Source organism: Bactrocera dorsalis, chromosome 3 (genome assembly GCF_023373825.1).
Source record: "Bactrocera dorsalis isolate Fly_Bdor chromosome 3, ASM2337382v1, whole genome shotgun sequence".
Classification (NCBI taxonomy): domain Eukaryota; kingdom Metazoa; phylum Arthropoda; class Insecta; order Diptera; family Tephritidae; genus Bactrocera; species Bactrocera dorsalis.
Genome location: NC_064305.1, coordinates 69,818,232 through 69,846,169, shown reverse-complemented (window position 1 = coordinate 69,846,169; position 27,938 = coordinate 69,818,232). Strand labels below are relative to the sequence as shown.

Here is a 27,938-nt window from a genome sequence, read left to right as displayed (position 1 = left end):
ATGGCGCTCTAATGCGTGCAGTGAATGCAATTTATATGCAGCTTGGCATGAAATATGAAATTGAATTAATTCTGATTGCAAATATAGGCCAATAGTTTGAAATTACATACATAAATATGTATGTCTGTATGAATGTATATGTATGAGTATGCACATACATATACTTATATAATAAAATGAAAGCATGCTAGTTTGACTAGTTGACTGCATTTAGTTTCACTTATGGCACATTGGCATTAATTGAAGTGCGTACATACATACATATGTACATGTATGTAAGCGAATAATGATGCGGCATTTGTTTGTGTTTTATATTATACCAACAAAAATTTCAATAATGTTGTATTTAACTCATAGGTTTCTATTTTTAATTGTAAATGATAGTAAAGAGATTTTTTTCACCTAGTCTTTTGTTTTTTATTTTTAAATCTGAAGCTTTAAAAAACAGGGTTGCCATCTGTATTTAAATATAAAAAATTAGAAATCTTACAAATCTACAAAACATTGAAATTCTAATAACCGAATCAAGTAATTAAAACAAGTTTATGACAAAAAAATAACAGAGTTGCCACCCAACTTTCAAAAAAATATATTTGAATTAATTATTTGCTATTGGTTATATGTTAAATACTAAACCTTAAATGGCAGCAGTAGTTGAAAAATTTCAAATCAAATTGTGTTGCCACCTATTTCGCAAAATATATTTTTTTTTTATAAAATTAATGCAAAATACATTTTTTTTATGAACTTAATGCTTTTCGGCCTATGTTTGTTATAAAAATAAATTATGGAGTTGCCACCTATTTCCCAAATTTTTTTTTTTTCTAAAACGAATGCTTTCCAGCTTATGCTTATTATGACAATAATTTATGGAGTTGCCACCTATTTCGATTTTTTTTTTTAATTTGCAATATTTGCAATCAAAAAACTGTGTGTAAGGTTTATAATTTTATAACTAAAAAATATAATTTAATAGTAATAATTATGAAATGAAAAAATCTAATAAAAATCTAATAAAAAGATGTTCGAAAATTATTTTCGTAAATAAATTTTTGATTTAAAATTATACTTTATAAAATATGGTTTAGATAGAAACAACGAGAAAAAAATTAATGTAATATACTATGTACATATGTACATATGTTTTTCAATATATACGATTTATATTAATCGAATATGCATTTTAAACAGCTTCTTAATTGATTCAATTAGGTGTTTGTTCGGAATAGCGTGGACAATTTACTAATTCCGCAAATTAAAGTGCTGTCTTAAATAGCATAATATTTGAGTAGTCGTGGCGTAGAGAGTTCTCAATAGACTTCTTCCAGAATATTTCTCCTTATAACGGCAAATAGTTTCTCAGAAGAGCAACACTCTGCTTTAAAATGAATGAGCAATAATATTAATCAATTTTCTTCTCCATACAAAAAATTAAAAAAAGCACCCGCAATCATTTTTATTCCCTTTACAACTACAACAACAAACAATTTTACGACAATTGAGCTAAACACGCATTTAAAAGCGCATAAAAGCGAAAAGCGACTGCCCTTCAAGCACTTTATGTCTGTACAATGCCAAAGGGGATAATCAAAAGTGAATATCTCCCAACCAAAAAACAAAAAAAAACAGTTCAACAGTCAAAAAATGTATGGTGTGTGTTTGATCCAAATGCACACCCTTTAAAATATTAAGTTCGGTCAGCATTCGGAGAGTTTATCATGTAAAATTTCCGTTTAGGGTTTAGGGTTAACTCTCAACGGAAGTCGGGACAAAATATATACAAGAACATACACATATACATACATATGCAAATTGAGGGCTGAGTGGGGCCATCAAGTTTGTAGCCACACAGTACACTTGTATAACACCAAATACAACAAAAATAAATGCAACAACAACTACAGCAAGTAACGGATATCCGTCATTGTGCGGACAGATACAGATGATGAATTATCTTAGCGCTTGCAAAAGTGAGTTTGTGACAAGAGGCGACACGACACACTTCAAATTGTCGCTGCACACTGACGCACTGACATACTGACTGACATTATTTATGGCACTCGCCTGTCAAGTGTTGAAGCGGTTAAGAAACATTTGTGAACCTTTCTCTGTTTTTGTTGTTTTTAAACGTTTGTCTTAGATGTGAATGTGATTGTGTGAAAGGCGAGAAAGTTTTGTGGTTAGTAGCGGCTGGAAATAACGGTGTAGGTATTGAGAAAGATGATATAATGGAAGGAGAACAAAATTAACGTGTATGTATGTATGTGTGAGAGCGCGGTTTATTGACTTGCAAGTTAATCATCAATCATATTTGTGTCGCTTTGCGTCTGTGTAGTCGTTTACATATGTATGTCTATGGCTGCGGTAATGTGACTGTCATTAATTAGACCGGACTCCGATATTAGTGGAGCAGAAATAGAGTTTATTTTTAAAGCATAAAAGTTAAATATACTTTTTTTTTAGTTAAAATTAAGTAGAACGTTATGATAGTTATGATAATTGAGGGTAGAAAATAAACTACTTTTTTGCTCTGAAAAAAGTTTTTCAAGAAAATATTTAATCGAGTTGGATCTTGCAAATTTGGTGCATAAAAAATAAACAAAACACGTTTATAATAAATGAGTTATATAAAAAAAGTTTTATATTTTTTTTAATAAAAAAAACTCATACTCAAAAAAATACTTAATTCAATTAGCCAAAAATTACAAAAACCTTAAACCAAAAAAAAAAACAATGAGTCAAAGAGACAAAAATTAAAAAAAAAAACAAATTTTAAAAACACTCAATTCAATGAGTCAAAAATTAAAAATTTAAAATAAAATTTGAAATACACTCAATTCACTGAGTCAAAAATTAAAAAAAGCTAAAATCCAAAAAACACTCAATTCAATGACACAAAAAAATAAATCAAAAAATATTAGTATTAAAGGGTAGAAAACGCTCCCTTCACCTAAACACTCAAAAACTCAAATGAAGTTGCTCAGTTTGCACTTTCGCGCTTTTTCTTGAACATTCTTTGTTGGTGGTAAAAACTTTAAGGTTATCTAAGCACATAAGTACTAGTAAATAATAAATTAAGTACATATACATATGTATATGTATATACATATATATCGCAACAATATGTACATATTTATGATAGTACTAAGAGTGACATTGAGATTTAAACATAGTATTATTTAATATTTTATATATTTGCACTATTTTAATTCCAAAAAAAATATTAAAAAAAAGTATTACCAATAGATTTAGATATAATTTTAAGGTATTCTAATTTTTATTTATAGAAATTTATTCACTTTAGCACAAATGTATATTTCTTACGGCACATATGTACATATGTATTTAAAATCTAAAAATATTCACTCATTCATATTAAAAGTCAATCTTACACCAATTAACTGTAGAAAAATGTATCTTAAATCACTCAAGCTCACTTCTATGGCTATTTCGGTTTTTATTTTTTATATATGTATGTATATATATGAACTCAAATGTAACTGACGAAAATTATGTTTGCTTGTTAGTTTTTATTTTCACACAAAATTGTACAAATAGACACAAATATTATTTTTGAGTAGAAAAAAAAAATTTCACTCAATTTATTTTCACTTTTACTAAAGATTTTCTCAGTGTATATACAAGCATATACAAATAGAACTCACTCGAATCCATTTCTTTAGTAGAAAAAAATCTCACTCAAATCGAATTCACTTTAACTATTTTTTTTTTCATACACTTTAAAGAACCCACTCAAATTTGCAAAGTTCGCTTCTTTTGTTGCAACAATTTTTAGTGTTTATACAAATGTACTCAATTATAACTCACTCAACTTCCTTTTGTTTATTTTTTTATTTTCTTTTCACTCAATCCTGTGCAAACAAACACAAATATAAATCACGGAAATCCATTTTTTGAGTAGAAAAAAATCTCACTCAATTTATTTTCACTGTTACTACAACTTTTCTGAGACTCCTTAAGCAACTCACTCAAATTTGCCACATTCACATTAATTGCCACTATGGCTCTTAGTGCTAATACAAATATACCAAATTTTCACTCACTCAATTCGTTTCAGTTTATTTATTTATTATTTTTTTTCTCGCAATCCCTTTTTCATATTTTGCATTAAAATTGATAACTTTGACTTATGTATATCGACTGAAAATCTTTTATATTTATAAATGTTCAAAATTTTTTATAAATTGTGTAAAATTTTTATTCAGATTTCATTGGAATTTAAACTCCACTTAAAATTTTGTATATTTATAAGTTTTCACAAATTACCTCTTGGCGTCTTTTTTCTTTAAAAATGTCTTTTACTTTCTCTGAAAATTTTTATACATTTCACTCAAAATCCACTCAAAATTTTTTATTTTTATAAATTCACTCAAAACTTTTTCTTATTTTTATAAATTTTCACAAATTTTTGCTCCCACCTGTTGGCACTTTTTTCTATAAGAATCAATATATTTTTTATTATCTCCATAACTAAAAAAAAGTTTTAATTAAAATTTCACTCAAACTCCACTAAAATTATTATTTTTTTTTTAATTTTTATAAATTTTCTTAAATTTTTAATCCTATCTACCTCTTACCTTTTTTCTCTAATCAAATTATAACTGTAAGTAATAAAAAATTGCACTCAAAATCCACTCAATTTTTTTTTATTTTTTATAAATTTTCATACATTTTTGCTCCTACCTTTTGGCACTTTTTTCTTTAAAAATCCACATACCTTTTATTTTCTCTGTAAAAAATTTTATTAAAATTCCACTCTAAATTTTTTATTTTTATAAATTTTCACAAATTTTTAATCCTACTTTTTGGCACTTTTTTCTTTAAAAATCCACATACCTTTTATTTTCTCTGTAACTAAAATTTAATTAAAATTCCACTGAAAATATTTAAATTTACACTCAGTTGATCTTTTTGTTCAACTATAGCTCACTTTTCCACTCAAATTAGTACTCTCTCGCGAATATTTTAATTTTTTGTGGCAACTTTTAAACTCACTATTTTTTATTCATTTCATTATAAATTGTTTTTTTTTTATATAATGAATGAGTGAGTTTTTTTGATTTTTTTCACTCAATTGTAATTACAGCAATTCCAAATTATTGACAAACAAAATTAAATTGGCACACTAATTTTTCAAAATCACTCAAATTTTTAGAATCTGTTTACTCAAATATTAAGTATTTTTTTTTTTAATTTACTAAAGCATATTTTTTTAATTGCTTGCGGTACCCAATTGCACGCTATTTTCACTCGTTTAATCTGCCACGCACACTCACATTCACTGACTCACTCAATCTCAACTCCAATAAGCACTCATTTCTATTCAAATTTGTTAACACTATAAATTATTCTATAAATATATATGTATTTTTGTCTATTTTTTCTTCTCGTCTAATTCTAGTTGTGATTACTGTTTTTATTTAAAAGCGAAATGGTTATGTTGATGCAACAAATACAACACAACTTGCACCAAGTGATAAATGCAAAGTCTAATAAAAAGAGATAGCACACTTACTCATAAATTTACATACAAAACAATGCTTTAAGAAGTGTATGACACGAATGTAAGAAAGCGTAAATTAACACCAAATAAACAGAGAAGAAAACAAAAAAAAAAGAACAAGAAACATATTAATCAAAATAAATTTAAATAATAAAAAATGTAACTATGACACAGAGCTAAATGAGTACGAGCTTGTAAATGCACGAAATTAAACAAAAAATATTTAAAAAAAATTGCACTCAAAAAAATGAACTTTCAAAAGCAACTCAACACCAAGTAGGCAACACAACAACAAAGCTGCTTGGAAAAGTGAGCGTTACAATAAGCAAACGAAGAAGAAGCGGAAACTGATAAGCAATTGTGAAACAAAAGCAACTCAACTCAACTGAGCTCACCTCAACTGAGCTCAACCGAACTCAGCTCAACTCAACTCATTACAAATAAAACACTCAGGCGTTCGTGAGCAACAATTATTTACACGCTGGCCACATAACTCACACGCTCACAAATGTACTGCGCGCACAATCGGTAACAACAACAACAACAAAAAAGCATAAGAAGAAAAACAAAAACAACTCCAATGTAGTGTGTAGCCGCTCTCAAACACTCATGCCAGCCAGCACGCACGCTCACATCGTATTTTACATATAGATAGAGACTCACGCATAAGCGCTTCCAATAGAAAAGTAAAAACAAAGAAAAAAAGTAAAAAAAACAGTAACAATAAAAACAACACTAGAAAGGCTTGAGTACTTATTTTGAGTAGAAATATATTTTGCAAAATTTAGTTGTCGCTCGTTCGCTCGCTCACACGCTCACACGCTTGCTTGCTCATACACTCCAATACAGTTATATGTGCGCTACAAACGCTTGAACGCTTCCAAAACCGAAACCAAAAGCAAAACCAAAACTAGAAACAAATCAAAACATAAATTGTAAAGTGTGTCTGAGGATTGCGTAGGCCTTTTTTTTTACTTTTAACGCTCATAACGTAATGTAATTGTATGCAAGTTGCTCGTAACGTAAACGCACCCAAGCAATAAACCCAGCTAGCTAGCAAAGACACCTACCACCAATAACACCACCATCATAATTATCACTATAAATAGAGCACCTAACCGTTTGATAAATATATATATATATTTTACCACCAAAACCACCAACAACACCAATTTTGCTTATAAAGTCCAGTCCTTCACCAAATCAGCACCACAACAACCAAAACCACCACCACCACCACCAAAACCACAACCTCCAGCCAATCACCAGCCTTTTGTAAATCACCAGTAAAGCAAGTGTACGCAAAATTACCGTCACACCAACGCACTTTAAGTGTCACCGTAAACGTAAGCGTAAACGTATACGTAGTTATCAACGTTATCATAAACGTAAGCGTAAAAGTAAAAGTAAGAGTAAGAGTAATAAGCATAACAGCTAACGCCTTGTACATCAACGTCATCGTAGACGTAAACGTAAACGTAAACGTAACATTTGTTGTATTTGTACACCGTAATTGTAATTGTAACCCTTCCCGCCCGCCAAATCCCACACCAGCACCACAATTGCACATTACTATAATAATAGGCACCCCTACTACCACTATTACTACCGTATGGAGCGCGGCGCCAGCGGTAGTAGTCACCATCATCAACATGCTGCCGCCGCCTCCACCGCTGCTGCTGGCCACAGTTACATGACCCACCACGGCGCCGCCATCCCTGCTGACCTTGATTACGAGTACAATACGCCGGGCAAGTCGTCCTTTGACAATCCCGCCACCAAGAAAAAGCCACCCAAACTGAAAGCCATCAGTCGTTCGCTATCGATGGCCATCGACAATTATGCGCCACCTATGGGTGGTGGCGGTGGTGGTGGCACCGGCTCACCACCCACAATGATGCTGGATGACACGATGATTGTCGAACAACCACTAATACATCGTTCCGCCTCACCGCTGCCGTTGCGTTCGGCGCCGCCACAAACGTTGGCGATACCGACGCATCAAATGCATGGCGATGGTAGTCGCGTCGTCTCGCCCGCGCTGTCGGCGCGTCAGCAACATCACCAGCAACAGCAACAACACAGCCTACATACGTTTCAAAATATGGTGGCGCATGCGCGACATCAACAACAACAACAACAGCAGCAGCAGCAACACCAACATCATTCGAGTTCGACTAGCTCGCCGACATCGCATGCGGTTAGCCCGTTGCCGGTGCGCGTACCATTGGCACATCAGCCGGACATCTACTTGGTCAGCAGCAGTAGTCTGGGCGAAGATGTGGGCGCGCTCGGTGGTGGTATACGTGGCGGCAGCAGTTCGCCAATACAATTCATCGATGACTATATGCTGCCGCCGTCGTCGTCGTCTCATCGACATACGGTCAGCGCTACGCACCCGCTTAAAAAGAATATGTTTCGACGCTCAGACACAATTGACGTACATCCGGCTTCCACTTTTCAGATGAAGAAAACCCATTCGTTTCACGCACAACAAGATTCCGCCGCCACAATGGATCAGATGCTGTTGTCCGCAGCAGCGGCAGCGTCGCAAGGCTCATCGGCGTCCTCGAGTAGACGTACAAGTTCGGTGCGCGGCAATTTTCTTATGCCCGGACATCCCAGCGGTGCTAGTGCCGGCAAAGAGTTGAGTCGTTCGCCATCGCCTAGTCGCCGCGGTTGTCGTTCACATCGTTCGTTCAACGATCCCGGACGGCGACCCAGCATCAAACCGGAGTCGGTTGTCGAATCGCAAATACGACATCCATCGCTCAATGACGAACTTATGGAATCGCTGGAGGGTCGTACAGCCGCATCGCTATTTCCACAACAGAATCTATCATTAGAAAACGAGCTCTTCGTCGAATCACGTTCGCGCAGCAATAGCAGCACAAAAATGGAGGATATCGGCATGGAAGTGGCAGCCGCACAACGCGCCGCAGCTGTTTTACTGGCGCGTAAGAGTTCGGGCTCCTTCGAAGATGGCAGCGGCGCAGCAGTCATGACACATGGTGGCACGCACCCGCCCTCAGCGTCGTCGAGCAGCCTCAAGAAGCGCGGCGAACATCCACATACACGTCAGCATAGCTCACAAAGCCTAGAATTGGATGCACGCCCATCAACCTCCGCGGCAGCAGCAGCCGCAGCTGCAGTACATGGTCACTCACCGCACGCGCTGCAACTGCATAGCGCCGCTGCCGCAGCCACGGCCGCCTATCACTTTAAACGCGGCGCACAACACGGACGCTCACTCTACCTATCGCCAAACAACCTCGAAGAGCTGCAAGTACATCAACGGCCCAGCGTACTTGCCGCAGCCGCCGCCTTTCAGGGCACCAACGCCAGCGCCAGCGTCAAACAGGCGAAAGCATTGCATAGCGCCAGCATGCGTTTACGCACCTACCGCGAAACACTGAGCGCGACCAAGAAATCGAAGAGTTTCATTGGCGATAGCGCCTACCCACCCACCGCTGTGACGGGCAACGAGTTTGAGCTCACATCACCCCACCGACGCAACAGTCGTCCATTGTCCAGTGCGGTCGGCGGCACGGTAGAGGACATCAAGCGTAGTCCACGTCCGTTGGCGTTGACGCCAACCTCCGCTACGGCAGCCACCGCCTTTATGGAGGAGAAACGTCCCTCATTCGAACGTAAACCGTCGCTGACGTACGAACTCAGCGATGCCGCCTTCGAACAAGTGCTACGTCCATTCCATCACAAAGTAGCAGGACGCAAGGCGTCGATGAGTGGCGCTCAAGCGCACAAGGCGCTCAAGAAGAAGTCGCTCAGCGACGAAACGGACGAAGATGAGGAGGCGCATCGCAAGCGTAAACGTATCGTTTGCATTGTGATGACAGTGTTTTTCTGCTTGGCGTGCGCCAGCGTACTCGTCGTGGTGTTGACGTTAACACACTCTTCCAGTCATACGACACACCATCCGGGACCGAGCAAGAAGATACACTCAATGTCGCGCGAGACACCAGTACATTATAACGGTACGCTTTGGGGGCTCAAATGTGCCATGTTTGATAGGGGCGTTGGCCGGAAGCGCGGCCGTGAGGAGGACAGTCGTGATGGCAAAGAAGTGGGGAGGTGTCGCATGTAATGAATGTGTGTGGCATGCGACGCGCTACGCTTACGGAATTGTGAAAAAGCACTGACCCGCACGGAATTTGCAGTTGGGCCTTCAACGACACACTCATACACATACACAAAAATATATATATACATAGCTTTGAACCCCAGCGCATAGTTGCCATTGTCTTCACAAGTTTTATGCAAATGACGGTGGCGTTGTTGCAACCTTGTGACTTGGCGTGTGGCACACTAGTTACACATACACACACATGTATACACAAAACTAACGGATTTTGTGAACAATAGGCAGCCACGCTACCCAGCTGCGCTCATTTGCAACACATTTCCGGTGGCGGCGCGCTGCTCATCCATCCTTCAGCCCAGCCAAGCCTCAACAGCCGCAGCTCCTCACTTCCGCCACCGTCCAGCTGTCCACCGCTTGTCGCCGCTACGGTTTCTCGGCTCTCCAACTAGTGTTTATGGAATATTTATTTATATACCGTTACACACATGTGTGTATGTATGTGTGTGCTCTTATTTTCGAAACGGCAAAGTAGGTTATACAGTGTTGCCACTAACACACTGCCCGCCTTTGTCAGACTGCTGCTCCTTGCTGGCAGTGTTGTTGCCACTTGTGGTGACATTGGTTACACGTTGCTAGCTGCCGACTGCTTGGTTGGCTTACACCGCCTGGTGTGACGTGCAAATATTAAAAAGCGCACAGCTGTAAACAAGGCAAAGAAACAAAAACAAAAAAGAAGCCGAAGAAAAAAAATAAAAAAATTCCAGAAACCAAAAAAAAAACTAAAAAGTAAAAACACAAAAAAAAATTAATAAATGAGAAAAAATCCAAAACAACGTAAACTAGCTTTTGTTGCAGCAATGTTGCACGTTGTAGTCACTTTGCAGCTCGGCAGTTGCCACATGGCAATCAACACTAGCTGCATTTAGGGCATGTCAGGCACGAGGCTGGCAGCGCAGTGCTTTTCTGTGCAAATAGTGATATTAAAGTGAGTGCCGAAAAGCAACAACAAACAACACAAACAAACAGTGTGTGACAACAAAAATATGAAAATGCAAAAAAAAATCGAAAATAAAATCGCAGTGCGTATGCAAGTGTTAGTTGAAAATATATGAAAATTGTTGCAACAATACGAACAAGTGTGCGTCATGCAACAACATGTGTGCTCGGAGCGGCGTGGTAGCCGAGACATGGTGTTTAACTCATGCTAAACGAGTGTGTGCAGTCAATGCACTCTGTTTGCTCATTCAAATATATATTTTCATATATAGAAATGTGTATAAGCTCTTGTACGCTATAAAAATATAATATAATATATAATACGAATTTTCATGATGTTTGCTATTTATACTTTCGAAAATGAAATTTTTTCTACGAACATAGGCTTAAAATGCCTCAAATTCACATCAAAAATTAGTTTCGGGTTTTGTTTGTTTGGAAATTCAAAGTTAGCATTGTTTTCGTTCGTGCTTTCGATTTTGCCAGCAATTCTCCACGAGTTTATATTATTTTAATTATATAACTTACGTCAAAAGTAAGAATTGAAATAAGTGAATTTCTCTAAATAATACTTGCTAAATCACATATCTTAGTAGACTAACTCATTAAGACAAATTATTATACCGGCCGACCTACCTATTCATCCAATATCTATAAATTGTTAAAAGTTATCGTCATTTAAGTGTATAGATCGATCATATTATGTTAAGATCTTATTCATTCGAATTTAAAAAAACAAATGATTACAGTCATTTTTGTCCATAATGTACAAGTATATTGTTAGACCATTTTTACTTATTAAGTTTTGCTAAAATTGAGGTTAAAGACCATATTGCAGAGATATTGTGAACAAATTCAACTTATTTAATCCCTGTTGTTATATATTCTTCTCTCTTTGTGCTTGGGATACAATTTACAGCAATAGACTATGTTCTGAACCAATTTCAAGAAGGAATCAAGTTGACTATCTCTAGACATTGTATTTGGACAAAAGGCTGACATATTTCGAGGTTCCACACTTTTTTTTAAGAAAAACACAGAAACTTAAAATTTAATGGGAGAAGTTTATTATTATTGGAAAGAACATTTTTTGGTATTTATTTTTTGAAATTTATCTGTTTCAAATATTGGCCGTGGCTACGTCACAGATGGTCCACCCGTTGAGTCCAATTATTGGTGGTTCGTTCGAGCATTTCAACTGGTAACTGGCGAATGAAAGGCGTGATATTTTGCGCCAAGGTCTGAATCGAAACAGATTGTCCCCATAAACTTTAAACTTTATATATCCCTACAGAAAAAAGCCTAACGATGTGATATCACACGATCTTGGTGGCCAATCGACCGGCACAAAACGTGAAATTATCTGCTCACCGAAGTGTTCTCTCAATAAATTCATTGATTGATGCGATGTGTGGGAAGTTGCGCCGAGATTATTTCTTTCTGAAACCAAATGTCGCCGAGATCACGAGCTTCAATTTCACGCATTAAATAGTCGATTATTTTGGCGCGTACGGTCGCTATTGACGGTTACATTCTCACCGCATCATTTTTGGAGATATGTCTAGATACTATGTATATATGCAGGAAGATTCTACCTGAGCACAAACCAGACTAAAGCGTTGTTTTTTCTGGATGAAATGACAGCTCCTGAATCTCTTCAGGTTGCTCTTCGCCCCGAATGCGGGAATTTTGTTTGTTTACATACCCATGAAGCCAGAAATGAGCCTCATCGCTGAACAAAATTTGGCTCGCAAAACGTCGGAACTTCTTTGAATTTTTCAAGAGTCCATAAAGTGAAGCGATGTCGCTTGGGAAGATCGAGGGGCTTCAGCTGTTGCATAAGTTGAATTTTGTACGTTTTTAATATAAAATCTAGACATTAAATGCGCCAAGTCGTTCCATATGCATTCTTTTGCATATCAATAATGGTTTCTAAATAAAAAGTCGCCACAAAAATTCTTTGAACTCATAAACACAATGGAAATGGCGCATTGTCTCTCCTTACCACCACAGTTGACCAACTGCAGTACCACGCTAAAATGCTAAAATAAAAGTGCGCCAACTTCACCTAAGCAGCTGTCTAACCACTTTCTAAGAGCGTCTACTTTTACCCAAAACACTGCAATTCTAAATATTTTGTGAAAATCACCTGACAAAAGTTGTATGCTGCAAGGTGCATGAATAGATTTTAATTTTTTATTTAAAAGTTTCTCAGCTCGCTCTTTGTTGTTACCAACAACCGAGTTTTTGCTTGACAGTTACGCTGTTGGGAATCTGTGCTTCAACTCTCGTTTCTAGCTGCATACCTTGCTCAACTTTGTCATACTTTTTAGCCGGACAGCTGTTTTTTGTTGCTACTTATTTCGGGTTTATTTACTTTTTGTTTTATTTCTCTTACTTTCATTTAGTTTCTTTTTATTTATTTAGTTTCTTTTTTATTTTGTTTTACTTTCCTTTTTGGTTTTGCTTTCCTTTTGCTAATTTTTGGCATATACTCCTTTGATGTTTTGTCGTGCTTTTAACTTTTTTGCATCTTAAGTACCTTTTAAGTCAAATGTTCTACACGCGAGTGCACAAAACGGTGAAGATATACGGTACGCGGGCGAGAGCGAGTTAGGGTTCCAGTAATGTCGTCGTCTCCTGATGTCCTTCGTTGTGTATCTCTTCTTGCTTTTGTCCGTCCACTTTTGAGTGGCAGTGTTTAATGGTGCGGTAAAAGTTTTTCCCTAAAAAGTGTTGCGGTGTCGACTCGGTTCGGTGCATGTAAGAACACCGCCGGTGCCCAGCGGGGAAGGTGTAGAGCAGCAGCTTGCATGTCACCGGCACTCGAAATATTATAGTTGGTTGTATGCTTTAGATTGGGTGTGTTTTTGCTTTTTCATTTATTTCGTGACGATTTTGTGCAGGTGAAAATGTGTTGAATGAAGTGAGAATGCCGAGAAGAATTTCCTTTGCTTCGGTTATTGTGGTGTGAAACTTTACTGAAAGCGTGTTAATAGCCAATTTTATTCAACACAATTTTTCTATTATTAGCTCTCTTTAGTCTTCTTGTTTCTTATGATTTTCAATAGAAAACTTTGCGACATGATTTTACAATCAATAAAGAACTTCAGAAAAAAAAAAACTCGAGGGAATTTGGAGAGGACATTAAAAAGATTTTTTTTAGTTTATGAAATAAGAACCCGGTAAGGGCTTTATCTATATTATATACCAAATATGCCAAAAACCTCCCGAATAAAATCTTTTCGCCTCTAGAAAACCCTTCTTCACAATTAAGATCGAAAATTTGTATATTAAACATATGGGCTAAGTGAAGTATTGACCCGAAGGAAGCATCCGAATTTTAGAAACAAAGACATTTGCACAGATTAACCGATATTTTCAGCAAAAAGTCAGCCTCACGTCACGGTCCACATATTCGGTATGGTGGGGCTTGAACAGCTATGATCCGATTTTGACAATTTTTAGAATCGAAATGGCATACTCAAGTTTTCACTTGCATGCACGGACGTGCAGACAGACGGACGGATGGACGGATGGACGGATTGACGAATGAACGGATTGACGGACCGTTCATCTCTTCATTCGATGAAATTTTCTTCTCAGCAAGCTTTCTTTTCAGATCTAAAAACAGGAAATAGTCGCTGGGGCAAGATCTGGAAATCCGGAACAATTCGAAGCTCAATTCATGGATTTTCGCCAACGTTTTTACTAACTTGTGACACAGTGCATGGTCTTGGCATTTCCTTTTTCTTCAAAAGCGGCTGTTTTTCAGCGATTTTGGGTTCGGATTAATCGCCTCGGATGATTGGAGTTCGGAGTAAAATGATAGAGCCATGTTTCATTCATTCCCACATATCGACGAAAAAACTCGGATTTATTGCGCTTAGATATCGCCAAACACTGATCCGAATCATCAACTCGTCGTTGTTCTTGGTCAAAAGTGTACTCGCGCGGCACCCATTTTGCACATAGCTTTCTCATACCCAAATATTCGTAAATTATATAATGCACTTGTTCAGTTGATATCTTTAGAATCTCAGCTATCTCGAACAACTTAACTTTACGGTCAACCTAAATTATGTTGAGGTCTTTTTGATGTTTTCGTTGGTAACAAACTTTTCTGGGCGTCTTCTGCGTTCACAGTCCTTGGTGGTCATTCATTCATTCTTTGATGGTCACGTCTAAACTTAATGTACCAATGCTTGTTGGTTGATTCTACTGGTGCAGTGACGGTAAACTCCTTGAGCCAAGTTTTTGCTTCAATCAGATTTTTTCCCTTCCAAAGGCAGTATTTTATCAACACTCCAAATTCCTTTTTATCCATTTTGTCACAATAACTACAGTGGCTTCACTCAAATTGATATAATTTACAAAGTAATCCCACGACAGCTGTTAAATTATGCACGCGCCTTTTGAAGGTTAGGCCTAACTAAAAGGCATATGAATTTTATTCTAGTAGCGCCATCTATGTACATATGTATGTGCCAGGCCACGACTTTTAAAATGACCTGTTGGAGTGGCCTTTATAGAACTCAATGGCGGAATAATGCTCCACAATTTTGTTCAAAAATTAAATGCCATAAAATTTACGAATTATCTTCTATCTTCTGACCGTGTGTTTGCATTTGAACTGCTCCTAAACGGATGAACCGATTTTGATGAAATTTTGTGTGTATGTTCAAGGAGATTCGAGAATGGTTTAGATTTACAATTTGGTCCACTGGAAAATGTTTTTTTACATTAATTTTTCATTTGTAATTAATTGCTAATTTTAAATGTTTGACCGATGGATGGCGCTACCATCGCAGTATCCAATATTCAAACCTTAAATTGGCGTAAACGTGCATTAAACAAAACGATGCCAAAGTAAAAAGCGACATCTGTAGATAAAGTTTTCATATTGTGGACAGAGTTGTTCGTTCTTAAGTAATAAATTGGGTCATTCAATACATCTATGGGTAGCTATAACATTTTTTTCATACCTGCTAACTATTGGAGGGGGTATCTTGACAGGCAATTTACAATTGCAAAAGGTCTGGCATAAAAAAATAATGGCATAACTGAAGTGTTGATAAAAAGGTCTATTAAAATTTGAGATATACAGAAATCTTTTCGAAGCATTGCACAGAGCAATGCAATATTTAAACGGGAACGATGAAGCACAAACTGATCCTTCCTGAAAAATTATAAAACTGCTAAATATTAGGAATGGTAGAATATAACTGCAATCAAATACACAATGCAATGAATTAAAACTGGCTCATTTATCATTCGATGAATAATATACCACGGACATCCCAAAAGACTGATGCCATAACCTTGCCAGCCGATTTTTTTGTCTTTCCACGCTTGAGAACCGTTTCTTAATACATATGCAGTCCACTAGGCTGACAGTCGATTGGACTCGATTGATTTCACTGATGCACAGCCCAAATTCAATAGTATTTTTACCCCAAAAACCAATTCTTTCTTAACGCACGAAATTCTTTATGATTCATTTTTTTGTAAACTAACACAAGTTGCTTCACCAAAAATGCGATTATTCCTTAAATAATATTTATAATCTAACTAATAGAAATCATATAGATGGTATTAGTAGTACTACCTATGTAACAGCCACAGTAAAACTTGGGCGGGTCCTCTAGTTAAAGACTAAAAATTTGTCGTTTCAACAATTTTCGTGGGTTTTCTTTAAAGTAAAAGTTCCAAAGCACTTAAAAACCAAAATGTTACATATGTACACATAAATTTCTAAAATATTTCTAGCACATTGTTAACATATTTTTGCATGCCGAAACTATGCAAATACGCTTACTTCACCACCACTTTCTTTTTTGGCACTTTCAACATGTTTCCCGCCACAAAACCACCAACCACAAACCGCAATGCAACTACAAATATTCTATAACAAATAAAACAGTGAGAAAAATCACTTAACAATATGAAGTAAAACTTCAACGAACGAGTGAGGCTTAAAGTCTTTAAGAAACAATGGCACTAACACAAACACACACACACACAAGTACACAAACTGGCACGCAAAGCCACAAAACTGCTGCCGGCGCAAGAACACACACAAACTTTTCGAGATAGGTGTAGATGTAACATGCCTAAGGATGTGTGTGGGAGGCGCAAAACATACAGCATAAAGTTGCCACAAGTGTACAAGCGCGGCACAGTGCACATTGGCTGCTTGCCTGACTTGTCTTCATAATAGTTTAAGCCATTTAAACCAATTTGGCCGCAAGAAAAAGTATAATTGAGTGAAAATTGGCAGCCGACGTCGACCATTGTGGCAAGTTTGCCAGGCAACAAAACTATTACACATGCGTGATAGTTTGTGTGTGTGTGTGTGTGTATGTACTAATGTGCGCCTATGATAGTGTGGCTATGTGGTGTTGCATGTTTACACGCCACTCAACTTTGAAGTACAACTTCGAGCAGCACAAAACAAACAAATTAACAACACTCTTGGATACAATGGCTGCCAGCGAAGCGACGACGACGACGAAGCTGCCAAGCTTTAGCAATTCAGGCAACCAACAGCCAACCAACAGCAAGCCGTTCAACCATACAACCATCCTCAATCCAAGCATCACCCATTCTCCATGCGCCATGCTTCATGCAACGCTCAGCCTTCAAGCAGCCATCTAACAGCTTGCCACGAGCAAAAGTTTGCTCCTTTGCATTGCTGGCGTGCAAATATGCGGCTTCCTGCCACTATTTATCTAATTGAATTAACTGAAATTACAAGCAAAGCCCGTGCAGACGAAAGTTACACTGATTACTATGAATATTTAGCCAACTTTTCGTATGGAACATTTTTGTTTTTGAATTTTGAATTTTTTGTTTCAAGGCTATTGGTTACATAGCCAGCCAATATGTTCATGCTGTGCTTCATACTTTTGTCAAATACTGCCCTTGCTGTGGCATATGAAATTAATAAAGCTAAAAATGATGGCTTTTATGCCTCGGCCCCTGCTGCCCGGCACCGCTATGCGAAAAATTCGCCATTGTGGCAACTTTGTCGTGCGCATTTTTCAACTCTTTCACCAGCTTGGTGTGTGCTGGTCTTATGCAACACGCTGCACTTTTTGCTTGCCGTTATCTGCTGGCGCGTTGTCAGCCCCGCACCCCGGACCCCGCGCCAGACTAGCATGATGATTAACTTTGTTAGCTATTTTGGGGTAATTTTTATTCGTTTCTTTGTCGGGCTTGACGCTTGGTTGTTGGAAGTTTTCGGTTCGGCTTTTGTACTTTTCCCGGCGTTCGGCGGCGTTGCCAACAACGTGTGCAAACAAATTTTTAATTAAATTTTCAGTAATTTGTATGCACACACGTTGTGTGTGTGTGTGTGATTTTGCAATGGTTACCATATTGACGTGCTCGTTGCATGCCACAGTGACGGCAGCAGCAATTGTGACACTTTATAAGGCTGCGCGCTTGAGTGGTGCAACTGTGAAAGTGTCGTTGTTGTTGTTCTTGTTATTGGACATTTTATTACACGTCACTTTTTAATAGTTGTTGCTATTGTTGTACTTGTATGTGTTATTTGATGTGGCGACACGAAAGCAAACAGCAGGCAAAGTGTGCAAATTAATTTTAAGCGCTGCTCCGGATGCACGGAGGGGGGGTCAGATGGTGCAGGAGGGGTTTGTACATAAGTGAAGTAAATAAGAGTGATATAACACATTTATTGCGGAATTTGCAATTTCTATGATAGTTTGCAAATGCGCGCACTTAAAAAGCAAATAAAGCTCGAGGAGCTTTTAAGCGCAGCTTTTTAGCAGTTTTTACATTGTACACATGTATTGACAGAAACGCCTTTGTCAACTCAAATTTAGGTCAAACGTTTTAGCTGCGCTCATTTTGTGCATATGTACTTATAAAAAAGCTCCAGGTTGCACAAAAGCTATAGTTCCACAAACATTTATATTGAAGCCTTTGCTCTGGTTGGGTGGTTGTAGTCAAATACGGCTACGGAAGTTGTCTGCCATGTTAATTTAGACGCTCTAAACTATGCTTAATGAATAGTATCTTATCAGAAGAGACCTTTCTGATTATTGTGCTTTGAGATATTTAAATTAAAGCTTCAGAAAAGTTGATTTGCCGCACTATACTAGTTAAACTTTAATATAACAAACCTAATATTTTGACTATGAGTGGAATTTACTTTATCTAGTAGAAAGAGAGAGAGTGACAGAGAGAGAGTGAGAGATAGAGGTCTAAAAGTACCATTTCCTATGATGTTCCACGCTCGGTTAGACTCTTTGAAAATTCTAAGCAAACTAGAAGAGTCCAAAGTCAAGCTTTCGTTCTCGAGACTTAATATTTCAATACTGTAGTGTATTTAGCAAATCTATTTTAATTAAGCTTGACCGGAAAGCTGTATACTAACTCAAGAAAAGCTGTAATACTAAAAGCTTAATACTTCTTTAAATCAGAATCTTTTTGTAAAGTGTCTATTTAAATTATGCTTGATCGCAAAATATCACAATTAATTAGATAAGCTTCAAAGAATATAATTTGGCTACAAAGATAATTGAAAGCTCTCATTTTTGAGCCTTGATACTTCGCAAACTTTTTATTGAGTCAATTAGAAGAGCTTTATAGGACCAGAGATCGCTTAGAGCTTACAAAGCTCGTCAAAAGCTCTTACCACTGAGGTTAAATACTTTACTATTTTTGGGTTTCTTTATAGATAGGTGGTTTTAATTAAGCTTGACCGCAAAGCTTTGAACTGAATTAAATGAGCTTCAAAGCCCTACAGGATTAGAAGTCTTTTAGAACTTAAATCTCCCAGATAACTAACATATAAAGGGTGATTTTTTAAGAGCTTGATAACTTTTAAAAAAAAAAAAACGCATAAAATTTGCAAAATCTCATCGGTTCTTTATTTGAAACGTTAGATGGGCAACTTTTTCGAGCATTTCGGCCGGAATAGCCCGAATTTCTTCGGAAATGTTGTCTTCCAAAGCTGGAATAGTTGCTGGCTTATTTCTGTAGACTTTAGACTTGACGTAGCCCCACAAAAAATAGTCTAAAGGCGTTAAATCGCATGAGCTTGGTGGCCAACTTACGGGTCCATTTCTTGAGATGAATTGTTGCGGCTTCTGGTTGCTCTTCACCCCAAATGCGGCAATTTTGCTTATTTACGTAGCCATTCAACCAGAAATGAGCCTCATCGCTGAACAAAATTTGTCGATAACAACACATTTCGAACCGAACACTGATTTTGGTAATAAAATTCAATGATTTGCAAGCGTTGCTCGTTAGTAAGTCTATTCATGATGAAATGTCAAAGCATACTGAGCATCTTTCTCTTTGACACCATGTCTGAAATCCCACGTGATCTGTCAAATACTAATGCATGAAAATCCTAACCTCAAAAAAATCACCCGTTAAAAGGAAACGAAGGCTTTGTAAGTACAATGGTGAGTCCAAAAATTAAAAGGATCTTAAAAAGTTAGAGCGGTATATGCAAGTGATCTAAATCTGGTATAATTTAGTTGGATATCTTTCTCAGCTTATTTTATCGAATTTTCGAAGAACATGCAACAAATAAATAGAAACGAGTAGATAGGAAAGAAGTATTTATACAGATTATTACTGTACTATACATATATTATATATACACCGAAAAGGGTATATTTAGTTTGACACAAATTTTTTTACAGAAGGAAGTCTCGGAAACCCTACAAAGGATACATATGTACATAAACAGGACCGTAGATGGGTATGATTTTAATGAATCGTTGGAGTAGCATTGTTACAGAGTACCGAGCCCTCTTGAGAACTACCCGATCTCTCTCATCTATCCTTCGCTGTATATAAATGATCAGCTTCAGTTTTCAACAGCGCACCAGCCGTTCTCTCTTTTCGCTGTTTGGCGACAATTGGAGATTCCAAGTGTAGTCAAGTCCTTCGCCACCTGGTCTTTCCAACGAAGTGCTTTCCCCGGCGGATACTGCGTCTAATGCTCTCCGAGCTGGAGTGTTTCATCCATTCCGACTCATCAGATTTTGTCATCGATTCTGCAGCTCGAATTATTTTATCTAGCAATAGATTGAGGAACTGGCACGATAGGAAGTGGCTTTGTCTAAAACCAAGCCTAGGCATATCGCACAGCTCGGAGAAGTCCTTAGAGATCCTGACGGAGCTTTTGGTATTGCACATATAACACAAATGTCTCAGTTTTGCAGAGATACCAGACTCAGACATCGCGGCATAAAAGCCGCTCCTTTTCGTGCTATCAAAAGCAGCTTTGAAATCGACGATAGGCTGGTGTGTGTTGATTCTCTTTTCACGGGTATTTTCCAAGATTTACCGCAAGATCATCAGTTATTGATTGTCCAGTTGGTCAGTTGTTAGTTCTCTAGGCATAAAGCCAGACTGAAAAGGTCCAATCAGTTTGTTGACGGTGGGCTTTAATCTTTCACACAATACACTTAATAGAACCTTATACGCGATATTGAGGAGTCTTACCTCACGGTAGTTAACACAGATAGTAGGGCCTTCCGTTTTGTGAATTGGTCACAGCTCACATAAATTTCAATTGTCGGGCAATCTTTCGTCCAACTATATTCTACGAAGACGCTGATTCAGATCGGACTACTGTATCATGTAGCCACCATACAATATATGCGATATAAAACTATTTCACTTAGGATTGAATGATAAATTTAAACTAATTTTTGCATCTAATGTTTTAATTGAAACTTTTACCTTCCTTATGAACTTAAAGTTAACTTTAATGGTCATAACTTGCACAAAAAACACAAAAATACCTAATTTAATATTAAATAATTATTTCACTTCGCAAATTTATGTTAAACTGTGCTTAAAGTAAATAGTCTGGATTGATGAGAGTTAATAAGGACTCATCAACAGGCATTTACTTCAATCGCAGTTCAAACAAAAAGCTACAAACGAAAGCCAAATATTAGAAAAAAGTGATTGTGAACAACGAAAGTGTACATTCCCGCCCCAAAAGTAAAAAAAATAATAAGAAATAAGAGACTAACACACAAAAACGAAAAGCTCGAATGCGTAAGATACGACGGTGCAACCTATTAATTATTTGATTTCAATTTGAGTTAACCTTTTCAATAAACGCATAATGAACCTTGACCAATTATTTACCCTCAAAACTAACATTGCTCTCTTTTTCTCCCCTCTCTCTCCCATTTGCTAATACTCACGCACATATAGTACGCCAAGAGAGTGAACGCCTACTCAAGGAGTCGTTGGATCGTGCGCGCTCCAACAAAAATGCCACGGAAGCAGCGGCGCATTTAGCATTACAACAAATTCCATAACACAACGGCGATTCAGCGGAGCGTAGTAGAAAATTCGAGTTTCCACCACAGCTGTTGCGACACCAGCAACCGCCATTGCAGCAGACACAAGCGCAGCAACTGCATCTACAACAACAAGATGAACAGCAGCAGCTACAAAACGATGGCGCAATGCTCGGTTACGTGAACGGTGGACTCGTGCACTACTTGGCACGCTTCGCTGAAGAGAAGCCAAAAATCGACGACGACAACCAAAACAATGAAATAGAAGAGGGCAGTAGTAGAGCTGCTGCTAAGAACGACATATACAGCGGTGCAGCAGCCGCTGCAGCAGCAACAACCACATTTACGGCAGCATCCACATCGCTGGCGGCTTACGCGAAACGCGCACAAGCGACCTACGAGCCGGCTGACACAAAAGCGCTCGACGGCAAAGCGTTGGAGGCGCGAACAGTAGAGGACTTGCTAATAACGAGGGGTGTAAGGAGACGCAGAGTTGCACCGATGCAGAGTGCAACGTTGGAGGGTGCAGCAGGCACTAAAAAGCCGACCAGCATGCATGTGCCGCAATCACCTGCCACACACCTTGCAACACAGCGGCAGCAGCAGCAGCAAGTGCAGCCAGATGCGCCGCAGCAACAGGCGGCTTTGCCAGCACAGCTGTCAATTTCAATGTTCGCACAAATTTTGTAGCATCGCACAGCGTTAACGTGTGTCAGTCTATCGGCTGGGCAGCGGTTTTGGTGCGCGGCTGTACTTTTGTTGCTGTCGCTTGCTTGGCGCAAAACATGGACCAAGGCACATCAATTAACGAGTCACCTCTGTTGCAAGGTGTACGTAGTCGCCAACAACAATAATAACCACTGTCATACGTGCAACATCGTTGCAGTTATGCAACGCGTTCAATTGCTAAAGCTGTAAATGGTACAAAACTACAAAGTCAAAGGAGCCTTGGACCCAAGGCACTTTTCAGCAGACTAAATGGAAGCTTCCATATTTGACAGTCAATCTGCGCATCTGGCGACGAAATTGTAAAAACTATTAGATAAGCGTTCGTGCACTGTTGTTATTGTATTGATGGTTAGCGAAAATCCCCGATGTAAACGGGGTTTGCATATTAAAAAAACGAGTGTTTTAAATATACATAAGCTTTTGGAAAAACGAGCTAAAGATTTGACATTTCGCGGCGATTGAGTGGTAGTACTTTAAAAATATAATATAATATTTTTGTTTTTTTTATAAAATTTTTTTTAGGTAAAAATCGAATTAAGCCGGCAATTTCGTTTGTTTTTGTCGAACAAAAACAGTGTTGGAGCCATAAAAGAGTTCTTTCCAACCTTTGCTTTCGAAAAATATTATCTTTAAGGCGAAATTCCTGGTGCTTTGCTTAGAAAAATAACTGTGTTGGCTAGAAAAAACTTTAAAATTATTTTAATTTTGACAAAAAAATTAAATAAATCGGCATTTTCGTTTTTTGTACTTAGATCAGCAACTGTGTTGGAGTTATAAAAAAAAGCTTTCCGGACACCAATAATAGTACGTAAATAAAATTTGATTACTTTCGAACATTTTATGTTTCTATCGACGAAAATCAACAAGCGAGCAATGAAATTGAGAAACCGTGTATAAAATTCTTAACCTAACTGAGATTGGAATGATCGCACAATAGGTCTTAGCCGAGGACTAAACGTATTTCGCAAATGAAAAAGTTTTTTTTTACAAAAAGAAATATCAAAATAAAAACTTGTAGGTCGCACCAATAGTGGGATAACACCAAACATTTTTTTTTAGTTTGAGGTTAAGTTCGACAAATTACAATTACGCTCTACCGCAAAGTTTAGGCAAAGGACAAATCAAAAAATTAAAACATTCAAGGCAAATTATAATATTCTCAACTAAAACTTTCGAAAAACACTCACATCAGCAGGTACAATTTCAAAAACATCACTTCAGCGGCATACACAGTAAACGTAGCGGTAAAATATGCTGACGCGCAAATGCTGTAATGATTTTTATTTTCACTTTACTTTTACCATCACTTGTCCGATTATTTTTTCTATTATTCACCAAGCACAAACTCTCTTCGTATACCGTGCGCGTTTGTAAATATTGCATAATTAATTGTATGTGTATATTTCTTGTGAATATCACTCTCCCCAAAAGAAATGGAATGCCATCAATCAAACACCTGCAACCTCCAAGGATCGCTACCCTCAACCGCCGCCTTATGTCCCCGTATGAGTACCTACCTGCAATAAGAAGATTGTGTTATGATATTAGCATTGTTATTGTAAATAGATATGAAATATATAGTATAAATAAATTATAAAATGCAAATGTTTAAAGTTGAGCATGGCAATTTGCCTGAGAGCTAATGCAAGCAGATTGTTGTTTTTTTGGGCCAAACGAGCAAACTATTACGTTTACCTACTCACTTGTATGAGTAGGTAAATAACTGATTATCAACAATTATGTAAAACAAGTTAGTATCCTAAGTAGCAGTTTATCTGCCGAAAATTTTGTGTATAATTATGTAACGTAAAATTTGTAATATGTATAAAAACAAAGGAAAATCGAATTTTTTAAGTGCTAAAGGTAGTTGAAAGCAGTAGTATGAAAATTAAAAAAAAAATTAATTAAAAATAATAATTTAAATAAATAAAATAACAATAATAAAAAAATTAAATATAATAATAAAAAAAGGAATTAAAAATAAAAATTAAATAAATAAAACTTAATAAACACAAAAGTAACTAATCGATGAAAACACAGGGAATATGCTACGTAAAATTCAATAAAATACGTATTACCTGTACTCTAAATAAAAAAAATATAGTAAATCGATGAAAGTACTAAGCAACCTAATACTCGTAGTAACAAAAGAACGAGTACTATTTGTAATTGTGCAATAAATACGATATTCAATAGTTGTAGTTATGTATGTATGTAAGTAATTGCAGTAAAACGTTTATCATTAACAATAATTAGCGGTAACATTGCATAACGAACATAAAACGTAACAAGCGCCTAGCAAAATATATAAAAAAAAGTAACATATTAATGTACGTATATATGTACAAATGTGCATAAACTATGTACAGTGAAGTAACCGCTACACTTTCAAGTTTCAACTACCTATTTTATACACTTCCTTTCACAGTGACATTAATTTGAAATTTCAATTTTCAAATTCTCATTAAACGATGCAAATATTAGACGCTGCTTGGTGCTCCTTACCTTTCACACAACCGATGTGGCATTGGATCAGGCACCAGTAATAAAGGATTTTTATTAGAAATTCATTAAGACGCATGATCTTCGACGTAAATCTTCGGTTAAATTTAAGAATATTACATTTTAACAACTTTTACGTAGATAGTCCACTTTCATTAAAGGTTAACAATTGTAAAATGCAAATTTTTCCAAGAAGCGAATAGTAAACGTACAAAACATAACGTCTGCATTTAAACACACAAGCACTTTACTCTTATTGTTTAAAAAACTGAATACTACACACTTTCAAAGCAAACACGCACAGATTTTATTAAACAACTTAAAAATTTGCATTAACCGACGCCGAAATACGATCAAAAGGAAATGATGAATATCGCCAAAATCAGCTGTTGGTTGCAGCAATGCATTTGCTGCATAAAAGCACTCTGTGAGGATACCGTTATACACAGGAAGTGCCCAAATATGAGACAATTAATTTATTTAGAACGGTTAAAACTTGAAAGTGTAGGGTTTGAGGAAAATGTTGACAAAATTTTATAGCTTTAGCGTAAAAAATTATTTAAAAGTTTTGGTGTGTGTTTTTACTTGTATGGTAGCTTAGTAGAATTCCGTTAATAACTATTATTGTTGCAAATATGGTACAATGAAATTTGTATAAACGAATGCAAATATAAAAAAGTGAAATTAAAAAATAAAACTATGTAATTACCGGGGTGGCTTAGTATATTATTATTTTTAATTTACGATTATCTTAATTCTCTATAATTTAATTTTTATTCCATATTTCGAAAATTTTGTAACAATACACAAATATGAAAATAAAAACTTAATCCACACATCATTTGTGAATATTTCAAAAGATATTTTTTTTTTTTAATTTTTCAAGTTAAAATTACTTTATTTCATTATTTTGTAATTATTAAGACTTAAAAATTTTAAATATTTTGTATTTATTAACATTAAAAAATATATTTTGGTGTCACTTTGCAAAAATCATTTTGAAAATTAATATTTTTTCAATTATATTTTATTAAGATTAAAAATTTTATATTATATACAAAATTATTCCTTGCCACCACCCTGTTTTTAATTTACTGCTTTCGGTGACGTTTATTTTATTATGCGTTAGCATTTACACTGGCGGTTTCAAATTAAAAAGTATAAAGTAAAACATTGGACTATTCGGGCAAAATTTTGCTCTGTTTAATTTAATGAAAAAGACAGGCGAGTTAATAAAATATGCGTAGTGTTTTGTAAACTATTAGAATTAATAAAAAAAAGCATAAAAAAATCAAAGAAGAAATTGCAGAGCATAGTCGCTGCGAGTGAATTCGTCGTTGGCCATGGCTTTAAACATATTACAGAAGTTTTTTAATAATAAACGTATTATACGAACAAACTAATTGCATTATTCACTTCAAAATTTGCTAGTACTTTATGTTAATTTAATTTTTGGTAAAAAAAAAAATTATCACAGCGCTGTTGCTGTCGGCAGATGTTAAAGAAGTTAGAAGTTGAAATTTTCCATTCAAGTTTATCAAAAAATTGTGCACAGATCATTTAAATTGCTAATTTAATAAAAAATTATGAATCGCGTGTGTTATATACACAAAGTGTACAAAATAAACTCTTTTGAAACGATTTACTTGACGAAAATTTGCAAAAAATCGTAAGTAAAATCCAAAAGCGGGCAGCGTCGACTGCGCTGCTTGAAGAACTTTAACCAATTGCCTTGCTTTGAATGCGCAGTTTTCTTAATTTAATATCAATTACTAATTGCTTTTGTTTTATATACAAATTGTGTAAAAAAATGTTGAAACAATTATTTTAAAAAAATTTGGCACAGAAGAAAAAGGCAACAGAAGCCTACGTCGACTGCGCTGACTGAAGAACAATATGCTTGATGAAAATTGGCAAATAAGTAAAATCCAAGAGTGGCCAGCGTCGACTGCGCTGCTTGTAGCACCTTAACCAATTAAGCGCTTACCTTAACTTGTTTACACATGCGTTAAACTGCATTAACTTAGTTATTAACATATTAATTAGCGATAATTTAACACTTTATTTAGTTTTAATCGAGCACTTTATTAACACACGCGTTGTTTCCGGCGGAACGCGCTTAAAAAAGAAACTATGATAATCAGGCATGACAATGCTGACGGCAACAGGTGGTTGCCAGCTTGATTTTCGTACAAAGCTTTTAAATTATTTAGCCACATCTATGATTTAGTGCTAATTAAAGGTTTAAATTTTAATTTAAAGTAATTAAATGCAAAAGTTGCAGCAATATTAATGTTAAATATTAGTTTCTTATGCGATGAGGCCGGATTTTAGCTAGAGCATGGCTGCGAACGTAATTGTAGTAAATAAATTACGAATATTGTATAAAATTAAGCAAATTAGACAAATGTTTTTTGCATGAGATTGTGCCTGTCACTACTAGGAGTACTTGCAAAAGAGTATGCATAATATAACAAAAATTAAATTAATAAAAACTTGAAAAAGCGTGACACAAACAGCGTGGACACAAGAAAATATGTGTTGTTAATATGGAAAAATATATATTATAAAAAACATTATTTAATAACAAAAATTAGCAAAGAACGATTTAAACAAATTTAACAACTATTGATTGCATTAACGCGCAAAATAATTTGTTATTAAAACTGTGTATGTAGTAACAACAAAATGTGTCAGTTGGTCATGTCAAGAAATAATACTTAAATGGTTTTATTAAGTGTTGAATTAAAAGCTTTAAATTAAAAAAAAACTAAAAAATTAA

General features: G+C 36.2%; 1 protein-coding gene across 1 annotated transcript in view; it reads left to right on the top strand.

The window, feature by feature from the left end:
• LOC105222908 (uncharacterized) overlaps positions 1-27,714 on the top strand; it is a 260,085-nt gene extending 232,371 nt beyond the window's left edge. The window contains exons 3-4 of the mRNA XM_049453534.1: positions 5,423-9,519; positions 21,837-27,714. Of these exons, the coding sequence (XP_049309491.1) occupies positions 7,137-9,519; positions 21,837-21,943 (2,490 nt within the window). The 5' untranslated portion in view covers positions 5,423-7,136 and the 3' untranslated portion in view covers positions 21,944-27,714. The remainder of the gene's footprint in view (positions 1-5,422; positions 9,520-21,836) is intronic.
• The last annotated feature ends 224 nt before the right edge of the window (positions 27,715-27,938 follow it).